The 13,666-nt window shown below is 44.4% G+C and overlaps 1 protein-coding gene across 1 annotated transcript; it reads left to right on the top strand.

The window, feature by feature from the left end:
* The first annotated feature begins 208 nt into the window (after positions 1-208).
* LOC119378078 (uncharacterized) lies at positions 209-2,411 on the top strand. Its single transcript, XM_037647323.1, has 3 exons — positions 209-310; positions 352-1,222; positions 1,744-2,411. Exons 1-3 carry the CDS (start codon positions 209-211, stop codon positions 2,409-2,411), a joined length of 1,641 nt encoding a protein of 546 aa, XP_037503251.1.
* Positions 2,412-13,666: the final 11,255 nt, after the last annotated feature.

Raw genomic sequence — 13,666 nt, 5'->3', positions numbered from 1 at the left:
GCACGTGCTTCCAACGGTCGAATGGGTTCTCGGGTAACTGGGCGACGCAAAGGTGTTCTCCAAACTCGACGCGACAGCAGGATTTCACCAAGTGCGATTGTCCCAAGAATGCCAAGAGTACACCACATTCATCACGCCATTCGGACGCTACTGCTACTGTCGTCTACCTTTCGGCCTGACCTCGGCACCGGAGTATTTTCAGCGAGAAATGGCTCGCATTCTCGAAGGACAACCGTACGTCGTCAACATGATCGACGACATCCTGGTTTTTGGAAAAGACCGTGAAGAGCACGACAAGCGACTTGTGGAGGTTCTTGAACGTCTGAGGAGAGTCGGAATTAAACTCAACAGTCGAAGTGCTGCTTCGGTCAAGACAAAGTAGAGTTTCTGGGTGTAATCATCGATGCCAACGGTATCTCGCCGAGTACCAGCAAACTCGAAGCCCTACGCAACTTGGAGCCACCCACGGACGTTGCTGGTGTTAGACGCTTCCTCGGCATGGTCAATCATATAGGTCGCTTCCTGCCCAACCTTTCGCAGGCAACCGCCCCTATTAGCGCCTTGCTAGGCGAGCAAAATGCATGGCAATGGGGACCGCTTCAAGAGACCGCTTTTAATCGGGTCAAGGCGATGCTCACCTCGGACCTCTGCGTCGCGAAGTATCATCCCGGTCGTAATACCATTGTCTCATGCGACGCGAGCTCATTTGGATTGGGAACTGCTCTTCTGCCGGAACAACCATCGGGGGAGCGACGCGCGGTAGCGTTTGCATCACGGTCATTAACCAATGCAGAACAACGCTACAGCCAAATAGAAAAGGAAGCGTTGGCGGTAGCATGGGCAGTGCACCGTTTTGACCAGTACGTGCGGGGCCTCAACTTCACGGTGGAAACCGACCACCAGCCGCTGGTGACACTACATGGAAACCCTTACTTGGACACGATGCCTCCACGTATTCAACGGTTCCGTATCAAACTTATGCGATACCAATTCAACGTGGTCTACGTTCCGGGCAAACAGCTAGCCACTGCGGATACTCTTTCAAGGGCTCCAGACGAGACGCCGTCGATAAGTCTAGTGGATGTGGTAGAAGAGTTCGTGGACTTCCAAGTTGCAGTGATCATTGACACGAAGCTGGTTACTGCAGATGATGTCCGTAGGCACCAAGAACAGGATGGTGAATGCAGCCAGCTCGTCAAGTACTGCACCCAGGGCTGGCCTCGTTGAGACAGGCTTCCGGAGCACATCAAGAAATACTGGAACCATCAAGGTGATCTTTCGTTGTGCAACGGCGTCCTGCTAAAAGGCAATCGCTTTGTCATCCCGACTTCGCTGCAAAGGGATACGCTCGAACTTATCCATGAAGGCCACCAGGGAATTAACCGATGCCGGCTGAGAGCACAGGATTCCGTGTGGTGGTACGGACTTTCGCAGCAAATACGGGACAGGGTCAGTCGCTGCAGGCAGTGCGCAGCCACACGAGCGCAACGAAGTGAGCCATTGGTTGTAACGAAAACACCAGCGCAACCATGGCAAGAAGTAGGAATGGACTTATTTAGTCACAGGGGACATAACTACCTACTACTAGTTGATTATCGCTCTCGCTACCCTGAAGACATCTACATGCGAAGCACGAACTCTGAGGCGGTTATCAATGCTGTCAAAAGCACTTTCGCTCGTTCGGCATCCCCGAAGTTGTACGAAGTGACAATGGACCGCAGTTCGCTTCACATGCATTTGCAGCTTTTGCGAAGCATTATGGCTTCCGACACATCACCTCAAGTCCAAACTACCCGCAGTCTAACGGGGAAGTTGAAAGGATGGTGCGCACGGTCAAGGAATTGTTCGAGAAAGCAGATGATCCTTTTCTGGCACTTCTGTCTTACAGAGACACTGCAGGCGTCACAAGGTTTAGCCCAGCGCAGCTACTGATGGGCCGCAGCCTGCGAACCAGGATTCCCAAGCCAGCGGATTGCCTGGAACCGAAGTGGCCTGCCCCTGACGTTGTCAAGTGCCAAGACGAGGAGGTAAGAAGGCGGCAGAAGAAAGACTTTGATCGCCGTCATGCTGCGACCGTCCTTCCTCCGCTGGAGCCGGGGGACACGGTGTGGGTTCGTGACATCAAGGAAACGGCGTGCGTTCTCAGCCCAGCCTCGAAGCCCCGCTCGTACGTCGTGGAAACACCAACCGCGGTGCTTGTGCGTAATAGGGTGCATCTAGCGCTCTATTCGGACCCAACGACTAGCCACCTCAATGAGCCAGCATCGAGGGAAAACAGCGAGGGACACGAAGAGCAAGCCACCGTTACAGACGCCACGGCATCAGCGACGCCACAAGTCTCCAATGAATGCGGACTGCGAGTCACCAGATTTGGTCGCCGAGTTAGGACTCCGAAAAGACTTGACTTGTGATGTGTCGTGTTTCTGTTGTGTGCATATCTCGGGGGAGAGATGTAGAGGGCGCTACGCACCATGCTTTCTATATATGGTTGAAGGGAATAAACCAATGGGCATTCGTTCGGTCATTATGGCTCGGAGTCACTTGTGTAGAGGCGCCTAGCGTCTGTCAGCTACCGGTACCGTACAGCAACCATAAAAATTTGGTCAGAAGCCCAATCCTTGGATGAGGTGTCTGGTAGGGGCACTGGCGTGTAGGCGTTCGTCTACGCCAGTGTGTTCCTCGGGTAAACTGTGTTTCTTCGCACTGCCTAAGCGGATCTCAGATACCACGTGGAAAGAAGTGCGTGGGTGGAATCTGCTCAGCCAGGCGCGGCAGTGGTGCTCACAGCCCAGCTGCACAGAATATTTCATTGAACGCAACAAAATAATTTTCAATTATTATCCTGCAGGTAATGGCCCCTTATCTTAAGTGGAGGTATTCCCCGGTGTCATACGTATCCCATATGGCTGCTAACTGGAAGGAGAACCATGGATTTCTGTTTGCGCGTAAGACGTTTTTACAAATATTCGCAAAACCGGAAGTCCTCGACCGGATATGCCTGAATACCAAGCACGAGTGTCACACTGTGCTCTTGCCACGAAAAATGAATCCGTGAGTGGGCCAATTTGGTGGACAGCCTAATGCCGGGCGGACCCCTGGAGGGGCTGAAATTACGTGCAAGCACTCAAATCCTGTTACATAATTTATTTATCAATTTGATACAGCGCAGCCCTAATTGTGGCCTGTACAATATATGTACCTCACTATGGAACTGCGTTTGTGGTAGGAGCGCAGTTATTGACGAGTGGCTACAATGTGTAGTTTTATGAAACGAGTTAAATGAAGTAGCTTACTTTGTACCTTACCACTGAAGAAGTGTACGGGTGTCTGTAAGCCTATCGAAGTTTAATGGAGGCATATTGCATTCAGCAGGACAAGTCAATGATTAGTTAGCGCCCTACCCAGAGGAGGTACATATGCAGTTATAACCTATGCACAAATATCCAGGAAAAAGGTAGTCCCAAACAATTTGGAGAAATATAAGACCGTAGCAGGTAGCTGTAAACGGTTGGCAACTGAAATCACGATATACAAGATGACCTAAGACTGAAAGCGATAATGAAATCGCGATAAACAAGACCCCTTACGTTTGAAAGCGATAGAGCTTCCGGACCCAATGTATGCAAGCCAGCTCCTACATCTCATTAAACTCACCCGCGGTAATCGCTCAAGCAAACCCTGTGAGTTTTACTCAACCATTTTCTTAATTTCCGATCGATAAAAATGCTTGGAACCAACTGCTGAGTCAGACTCCCTCGAAAAACTTTCCCTTTAACTTAATGTTTGTTAGAAATGCGTCTGGAGAACCCAAACATCTAATAAAATGGGCTATATTTTGCTTTAACGCAATTTTGAACATTATATTATCCTGTAGATTTCTGATTTTCTAAGCCTGAGCAAAGGTTCCCATAACGAGTATGAGTTCAAAGACGAGAGAGTGGTTTCTTTCTTGCCTTAACTTCCCCTCCTATGTTTCCTATCTCGTCCTCGCCGCTTAATTTCTCAAAAAACAAAACAGAAAATACGTGGACATTGTCGTCCCAAAGTGTTGAGCCTATCAGGATTTCGCGCTTTTTGGCTGCACGCTGTACTATCCGCTTGCGAATTAGGAAACGCACAAGGCGAAATGAAATCACTTGATCACGCATGGCTGCCATGTCATACGACAGAAGGCAGAATGGGAGAGCGACAGAATAATCAAGCTGTGCAGGACGCAATTCCTTGCTGATATCCCTCGTATGCGGATTAATAGAGAGTTCCTTTCCTCGTGACGTCAAGTGAACTGACTGCTGGCGTCAGGAATTACGCAGAAAGACGGAAAACGCCAGGAGTGATTAACGCGCTCGTTTTCCGAATGTTTATATGTTCTTTAGGAGCCCTTTGATTAGTTGTATGGTTATTTGAAAGGCTTATAATAGAGTCTTCGGTGTTTGTCATGAATGGCATTGGTCGACCAGATTCACCAGATGGAGAGAATGTGGGTATGTTATTTATTTCTGTTTTGCTGGTCCAGACGTAAGTATAGTCAGTTAAAACGACCGAATTTTTCGGTTTTCACGGTATCGTTAATAATGTATTGAACTGCACACGGGAGAGCGCTCCACCGTCCGGAAGAACTGTATGCGGACAAATTTACCGTAATTGTGTTGACCGTCGCGCAGTCGCCTCGTCCGAATCAAATTACGCATGCCTAAGCTGCGTAGACATTTGACACACCCCTAGCAACCGTGTAGCAAAATTAATGAGTTCCCCCCATGAACATCGTTAACGTCGGATCAATAGAAACTGCCACGATTCTACGTTTGCGTCTTTCCGCCATGAAGAAAATATTTCCGTTTTATTTAGTTTTATTTGTAGGTAGTGCTATTCCACGTGATGGATTATTGCAGGATACGTGGAAATTAATGTCATAAGTATTTCTAGGTAATGAAGAACGAAAATACGGAAACAAAGTACAGTTCTCAGAATTGCAAAAACGAGAAAAAGTGATATGCAATATTTACGAATTCCTGATCAACCATGGCGACAAAATACAATTGAAAATGTATTGGTAAAGGTATTGTAAAGGTATTGTAAATGTAATGTAAAGGTATTGGAAAAGACAGGAGTTAAGTCTACGCAATTTCCACATATATATATATATATATATATATATATATATATATATATATATATATATATATATATATATATATATATATATATATATATATATATATTATACAGTTAGGCACGAGGCAAACATTTCAACTGACTGCGGTAAAACAACGTCATTAGTTAGGTTGTTCCATTCCCTGACTGTTCTCGGGAAAAGTGAATACGTGAAACGATTATTACGTGTTGGAAAGGGCGTAATAGAGAGATTATGGCGATGCCTTGTCGGATACCTAGAGGAGAAAGACAATAACTTGCTAGTGTCTATCTTATAGTGCTTCTTAATTAGCTGATATAAGAAACTGAGATGAGGAATTCGGCTTCTTTCAGTTATCGGTGGAAAAATAGATCTCGCCAGCAGTGCACTAAGAGATGCGCTACCATAACTGTTGATGGTAGCGCATCTGCACTAACAGATGCGCTACCATAACGGCATTTAACGTTATTTGGTCATTAGAGTTTTCTACCTCGGAGTAACTAACGCAGTCATCTGCATAGAGTTTTATGTTAACGAGTATGTCACTCATAATGTGATTGACGTATAAAAGAAAAAGAAGCGGCCCAAGTACCAATCCTTGGGGGATACCAGATTCCACGGGAACCCTCTCAGAGCATTCATCTTTAAATACAACGAATTGCGGCCGGCTATGAAGGTGAGATTTCAGCATGTTGTATAGTTTGAAAATGAATTCTTTGTGGCAAACCTTATCACATGCCTTTCAAAAATCCATAAAAATTGCGTCAGTCTGCACACCTTTAATTATTGCCAATGCAAAATCGTAAACGGTCTGAACTAAGTGGGTACAAGTACAATAGCCTCTTCTGAATCCATGTTGAGACTCGGATACGGCCTTATGAGCAGTTAGCAATTCCGAAATATGATTTTGAACTATATGCTCGAGCAACTTACCGTTGACAATAGTGATATAGGCCTATAATTTCTAATATCATCTTTCTTTCCCTTGCAGAATTTTGTTTCACTTTGGCTGTCCCCCAATCGATTGGCACCTCAACTTTTTTCAACGATTTTTTTAAAAAGAACGCACAAATATTTGGGCACCCATTCAGCGTACCTTTTGAGAAAGGCATTGGGTATTTCGTCAGCATTACCATATTTTTTTATATCAAGTTTCAAGAGCATGTTGAAAATGTCTTGTTCACTAACGGCAATGTCAGGCGTCGGCGGTAAGGTGGAGGGAAAATTGTGCAATTTCCCATCATCATTAGTAAAGCAGGACTGAAACTGCCTATTGAATGCTTTAGCAGTTCTTGTGGCACAAGCAATTTGGACACCATCAATGGTAAAAGTGTCCAATTCAGTCGAGGATGGGGAAATTGCTTGTTCCAACTTCTGCGGCAAACTAGTAATGGAACTAGGTAAAGAAAGTTGAAAATATTTGTCTTCGTCAGCTGCTACACGTGTTTTAACTTTGTGAGACAAATCTGAAATTATGGGCTCTAGGCTCACGCAGTCGCCTGCAGAACGACGTTTGTCTTTAACCTTTTAATTTTCTCTGCAAATGTATAGTACAACGACATATCCAAGCATTAACATGTATATTTTTCTTGCGTATCAATGGCACAAATTGTTCAATATATTCTTGTACAAGTTTCGTAAAAGAAGCCCAAAGATTGTGAACATTCGCATCACTGGAAAAGAAATTTTCTAGATGAAACGAAAGCAGGTTTATTAAAGCTACGTCATGGGCTCTGGAAAATTTCGAAAATGCGAAGCGTCGCTAGCTTTGTCGAATTTAACATTTCTGAGGCTAAGAAAGACGGCGTGGTGATCGGAAATTCCTGGAATGATATGAGATTTGGCATTCTGGAAAATGCTATTGCTTACGACGAAAAGATCGTGTGGAGACTTCCTGCTAGCCTGAATTCCTGTGAAGCCTTCAACATCTTTAGTAAGGTCAAAGGCAAAAGCAATATAAAGCATTGCCTCTCCTACCTTGTCATTACGAAGTTTGGGGGACATTTGTTAGCTAGTCAACATCAAGCAAATTGAAATCACCAGATATGCATATACGATCATCAGGTTTGAGGTGGTCACATAAATACTCCTTCAACACATCTATGACAGAAGCATCAGAGTTAGGCGGCCTGTACATGGCACCAACAATATACCTAAGGCCGCCAGTATAGGCTTTGCAGAATAAACACTCATTGTTGGCAAGATGAGGCATCCAGGATACGTTAAGCGCACCGTTTGTAGATTACACAGATTCCGCCACCCTTACTACCACGGTTTGTCCTGTAAGCTCATCGTCCTGGTGGAACTAATTCGCTATCGTAGACTTCGTCGATGATCCATGTCTCAGTCAATATGACAATATCAGAATCGTTAGCAATAATTAGCTCCTCCATCTTTGTACTTTTATTGACTACGCTGCTACAGTAGGTGTTAATGAGTTTCAAGAATCGATCAGCATTTTGCATTTGTTAAACCCGTCTATCACTTTTCAACTTAAAGCGGCAATTCTTGTCGCTGTCCCAGCCGTACATGACGCCATTTACACTTAGCTTATCATGCATACGCTTAACCTTGGCTCCTTTTTCCTTTTCGTCTTGAGCAGTTTTCCAAAGCATCATTCGCTGCTCATCGACACGTTGCGAAAAATCGTCTGGAATAGGCAATGAAGTGCAATTAAGTATATACGAAACTTTTTCATAGAGTCTTTTCCCAACGCACTTTCTAGACGGGGCATAGCTCTGTGCTAGAATACCTGAACTTCAATTGATGGCGCAAATGTTAAGACAGGGACGTAGAAGGCACGTAAGACACGGACAAGCGCACACCCGCAACTAAATTTTATTCTTCCGAAAGCTTAGCTTAAGAACCCTCAAGCATGCGCACAACCCCACAAAGGCAATGTGAATCTCTGATACGACCGCTTGATCAAAGCCTACCCACCAAAAAACTATACTCATTTTGATAAAGAGTTATAGAAGGAACGCTGACACACAGAACGCCTGCTTTCTGTATGTACATAGCCTCAGCCAATTCCCTTGCCACCTTGTCATTGCTTTTCCGCAAAATGCACACGCTTCCCAGTAGTGGTTTACACGTGCAAGCCTTGCAATGATGTGGCAAATGAGATCCGGTCCCATTCCTTATAGACAGGGCATGCTCTGCCAGTCCGTGATTAATAACCTGCCCGTCTGGCCGATGTACATCCGGCCGCAACTCAAGGGAATCCTATAAATACCACCCGTAGCCCCTTCCATAAAGCGCCTCTTCTTCGTGTGTTCTTTCCCACACCCAGGACTCTAATCTGACGACACACGAGCACACACGGAGCCAAGAACAGTACCGGTACATTGTACCTAGAGGCCACATTTTTCAAAGAATCTGTTGCGGCCGGATGTACACCGGCCAGACGGGCAGATGTATTAATGACCGACTAGCAGAGCATGCCCTGTCTATAAGGAATGGGACCGGATCTAATTTGCCACATCACTGTAAGGCTTGCACGTGTAAACCACTACTGCGCAGCGTGTGCATTTTGCGGAAAAGCAAAGACAGGGTCGCAAGGGAATTGCCTGAGGCTATGTACATAGAGGAAGCTGGCGATCTGTATGTCAGCGTTCCTTCTTAATTCTTTATCAAAATGAGTATAGGTTTTTGGTGGATAGGTTTCGATCAAGCGGTGGTGTCACATTGATTTTGCCTTTGTGGTGTTGTGCGCATGCTTGAGGGTTCTTAAGCTAAGCTTTCGGAAGATTAAAATTTCGTTGCGAGTGTGCGCTCGTCCGTGTCTTAAGTGTCTTCTATGTTCCTGTCTTAACATTTGCGCCATCAAGTGAAGTTCAGCTATGGACCAACTAGCCCGACAGCAAACATTATTAAGCTAGAATACCTGATTGCAACGCAGAAGTCTTGTGTTCGATTCCTGCGGGAATCCTCATTATTATTCTTGCACTCCTCAGGTCAACGCTGCCGATGTCGGTTTTTCTTAACGCTCTCGCAGGTAAATTACAAATGTTCGTTCTCGCCGTTCCTGGGTACATACAAACTATAACTCACCCGTGGAGCATTCTCCTACACCACGGCTTCTGGTAAACGCGTATGTGCCACACGTGTCTGGAGGAAAGGGTTTGACGATGTACGTGACAGGATGTTCACAATATTCATGTCATGACCCGAGAGTCCTATTGGTCAAAACTTCTTACCTTCCCATGGCAATTTTGGTCTACACCAATTTAATGAGGCGATCACGAGAGCACCGAGACGTAGGCGGGTAAATAGATAGATAGATAGATAGATAGATAGATAGATAGATAGATAGATAGATAGATAGATAGATAGATAGATAGATAGATAGATAGATAGATAGATAGATAGATACGCTCAAAAGTGCCTAAGCTTCAATAAGAAATGCTTCACATTTAATAGAAATATTGCTTTGGGCATGCCTAGTTCGAGCCGACCAAGACCGAATTTTATTTGTGTAAGCATTGATATGAAGACTCAAAGAGCGAACTTTCTACCTGTCCCACTGTTGCGTAAGCGAATTGTTTAAAGGAAAACAGAATGTATATCAAAGAGTAAATTTTCTTGGCAGTGCTAGTATTGGGCCTAGAGCATTACTGTCATAAGGCTGGCCGATTACCCATTGTACTAAACATGCGCACTTTCAGAAAGTGTCTTCATCTGATCCATGTCTATGCGTAGTACTGGTGACACAAAAAAATGTCACAGCAGAAAACATTCTCTGAAAGCTTTCTAGGGATGTTTCGTGACTGGCGCAATGAATGCGCTCTCTAAGATAAAGCATAGAGCCTACACGGTGGATTGCACATACGAGAAAAATTTTGACTTTGAGGAGGCGCAATGATTAACAGGCGTTTCGATGATCGCGAGATGGGACTTTTGTTGGGCTATTCCAGAAGGCTAACAGCTTTAGCAGCAAGAAAAATTTGGGCAGAACCCTATTCCTTGACTTAGGTGTCTGGTGGTGGCAATTGCACGTCGGCGTTCGTCTACACCAGTGTATTCCTTGCATTCACTTTGTGTTTCTTCACAGTGCCTATGCGAATCTCAGAGGCCATGAAAAAAAAGCGCGTGGTTGATATCTGTTCCGCCAGGTGCCGCAACGCTACTCGCCGACCAGCTGCTCACAATCTATCACTGAAAGCAATAAATTATTTGCCATTGATTATGCAGACAGTTAATCGTCTCTTATCTGGTGTAAAGGTATTCTCCGGTATTATATATCCAATATAGCTCTAAACTTGAAAGAAAACTATCGGTTTTTGTTTGGTCAGAAGACTTTGTCTAAATGTTCGGAACACCGGAAGTGCTCGAACGAACATGCTTGCAAGAGGGACACGAGTGCCACTAAGAATAAGGCCGTGAGTGGGCAAATTTCGTGGACAGTGCAAAGCGAGTGGACCGCAAGGCGGGGCTGCAAGTAGGCGCAAGCGCTCCAATCCTATTATATTATTCATTTGTTATTTATCAATTTTGATATAGTACAGTCCTAAATGTGGGCTGTAGAATATATATACTATGGAGCTTATTTTGTCGTAGGAGCGATGGAGCGCAAGTAGTCACGAGTTGCTACTATCTCTGGTTTGAGGAAAATAGTTTAATGATTTAGCTTATTTGTACGTTATCATGGAAGGTCTGTGCGGGTGTCTGTGAAGCTATCACAGTTGAAGGGAAAGATAATCTATTGAACACAAAAATTCAATGGTGTATATCACCTCACGAGATGAGATGCGTGTGCAACTCTACTATCACCTATACCAATATAAAGGAAAATGTATTCTTACTAACGATCCGTGATGCTATCCAACGTCAACGTTCTATCCCTTGACTAACCCTCCAAAATACCCTAGATTGCAAGAAAAATCCCTTGATTAATTTTTTAATGTCATTATTCAGCCTCATTCACCTTTAGGAAAGTATAAAGATCATTCGCTCTGTGGCCAATTTTTTTTAAATCTGACTGGATGTACAATCCAGCATGTTTTAGGCCACTCAAGATCTTTTTTTCGATTTTTCATTCATGTAATCACACATAAAGTGCTTGAAGATGGCGCCATTCGCTACAGAGGAAGACCCATTTTTCAAATTCGCTTTGCCCACTCGTTGAAGCGACAAAGATGTGATCGTTCGGGTCACTTGCAAGCCTGTAGTGCATTTCTTGCGCTTGCAGCCTGCAAGGTGGCGGTCAATTTCTGATTTTTCGCATTTTCAATCAGCGTTGCATGATTGGCAGTTGATGTGCAGGGTTCCATTTTACTGCTTGATAGCCATCTTGTGTACTTTCGATAAGCTTCACACATTTGGCGAAATACATTTGTCACTATTCTCGCTCTTATGGAAACGGCGCGACGGAAAGGGTGAGAACACACGAACAGTGTTTTCCTTTCTTTCCCTCACAACGTTTTCGTAATAATGAATCTGTACCAGTTCGCCCAACTGTCATTCCTACTATCGCTCTCTTTCTCGGAAAGTCTGCTGGTACAGAAGTTATTAGACATGGAAACTTTCCACGGTGAAAGCACAGAGCGATTGCGAAGTTGGCAGGTTTTCATGCGCTTTACAAGGTGAAATTTCTCTGTTTACAGAGAAGCAATATCACTCACGTGAGTGCATGCTAAACACATACGACGACAAAATTTCATTTCCCCCAGCATTCAGCATATAATAATCTCGCCTTCACTCGGTGCAGAAGAACGCCAAAGCACTCTTGCATGAAAAAATCACAGCATTTCCACGGAGTGAATGATGATGAGTGGGCGAAGCTGCGGAGGTTCATCAGTAAACCGTGAATCTTTCGTGAATTCTGCCCAGTACATCATCGCCGACGTGAGATCGGGCGCGTTTATACTAAAGGTTCGATGAGAGTTATGACGACTTGCAGCTCACTTTAATTTTACATGTGCGCTGTGAATTTTCATTCTTTAGAAAACCATTGCTTTAGAAAACATCTGGCGCCTTTCGTTAAGCAGCTGGCGTCTTTTCGTTTGCTTTAGAAACAACTGGCGTCTTTTCGTTTTGCTTTTAGAAAACATCTGGCGTCTTTAGTTGGTTTATTTCATCAATCAACGGCGTTTTGAACAAAATTGTTTATTGTTTAATCACGCACAGGAGAAATGTCACCAGGCACTACCTTGGAGGTAAACAATGGCTGCTAAGGGGAATGAGAGACAGAAGAAGTCGGCTTTTAGCTAACACTTACACTTCTACTTCTACTAACGTTTCCTACTGGAACATGCCAATGGCTGCTAATGGGGAATGTGAGACAGAACAATTCGGCTTTTAGTTAACGCGCACGCTGCGAATTTTTTTTTGTTCAACAACGCACAGGAGAAATCTCCCACCGGCACCACCTTGGAGGTCAAGATCTGGTACTAGCGTTAAGACTGGTTACGCACTACGACGGGGACGAACGGGTGCCGTTTTAAGGAGCTTCGCCCCTAAAACCCCAAATAGCGAAAATTATAGTTTTTCATCGCCTTTTTAGTTGAAAAAGCGTGACTACTCAGCAACGTCTCTCTTTGGGCAACGTAATGTAACCTTTCCAGAGCCTTTGATAAACCACTAGCTTCATCAAAAAGACGCCAAATTCCTCAAAGATGTATGAAATCCCTAGATCTAGGGATAAATTTCTAGGATTGGCATCACTGCCAACGATTCCGAGAACTGTTGAACCATACCATAGGATACGGTTGGCGATTTTACTTGCCTTGTAGGCAGAGTTAAGAAAGATAGCTTTGACGCTTTACAGCGCTAGGCCGAACTACTCACTAGCACGCACTGCTGCTGGAGCCAAATTATGCATGCTATCCCCGACCTCTCATCATATTGACGCGCAGTAGCCGCTCAAATAAAGCTTGCGAGATTTACTCATGCACTTCGTTAACTTCCGACCAATAAAAGTGCCGATATATGATTATTATGTCACTCTCTGTTGAAAATGTTTCTCTTTAATTTATTGTTTCATAGAAATGCATTTTCAGAGGTGAACAGTGTAAATATATGGGTCATATTGTGCCCAAACCCACTTTAAAGCGTTATATATCCGTGCATATTTGCGACTTTTCTAAGCGTGCTTAAGGGACCCTAAAAAACTCAACAACTCCGAGTTCAAAGACGAGAGACTGGTTTCTTTCTGATCTTAACCTTGTGCTCAATTCAATTTCTTCCTCGCCTTCAATACCCTTCCTACAGGTGCTATCTGCTCCTCGACGCTTATTTCTTCAAAAAATATGTGGGAAATGTCAGCACTAAGCGCTGAGGCTATCAGGATTATCGGTTTTTTGGCTACACACTGTGGTCTCGGGCTGCGCACTCGAAAACGCACAAAACGTGAAATCACTTGATCGCGTCCGGCTGTCATATTGCCACGTGCGTTTCTTATTATCACATTTGCTGTATTCGGTTTTCGCCCACAAAGACTGTCAGCAACGCTCAACGCAAACCGCGCCTCGTTGTTCGAGAAGCTTCGCGATTATTTTAGATCATTTTGTTAAGATTGCGCGCAAGACGCAAAAC

This window comes from Rhipicephalus sanguineus, unplaced genomic scaffold (assembly GCF_013339695.2).
Source record: "Rhipicephalus sanguineus isolate Rsan-2018 unplaced genomic scaffold, BIME_Rsan_1.4 Seq678, whole genome shotgun sequence".
In the NCBI taxonomy this organism is placed as follows: domain Eukaryota; kingdom Metazoa; phylum Arthropoda; class Arachnida; order Ixodida; family Ixodidae; genus Rhipicephalus; species Rhipicephalus sanguineus.
This window is presented reverse-complemented; position numbering and strand designations above follow the sequence as displayed.

Bases quoted from the DNA above. Each gene is read 5' to 3' on its own strand.
- LOC119378078 (XM_037647323.1), top strand. From the start codon at position 209: ATGGCTCGCATTCTCGAAGGACAACCGTACGTCGTCAACATGATCGAC. The intron at 311-351 runs GTTCTTGAACGT...TAAACTCAACAG, and splicing joins ACGACAAGCGACTTGTGGAG to TCGAAGTGCTGCTTCGGTCA. The intron at 1,223-1,743 runs GTTGAGACAGGC...ATGCATTTGCAG, and splicing joins CTGCACCCAGGGCTGGCCTC to CTTTTGCGAAGCATTATGGC.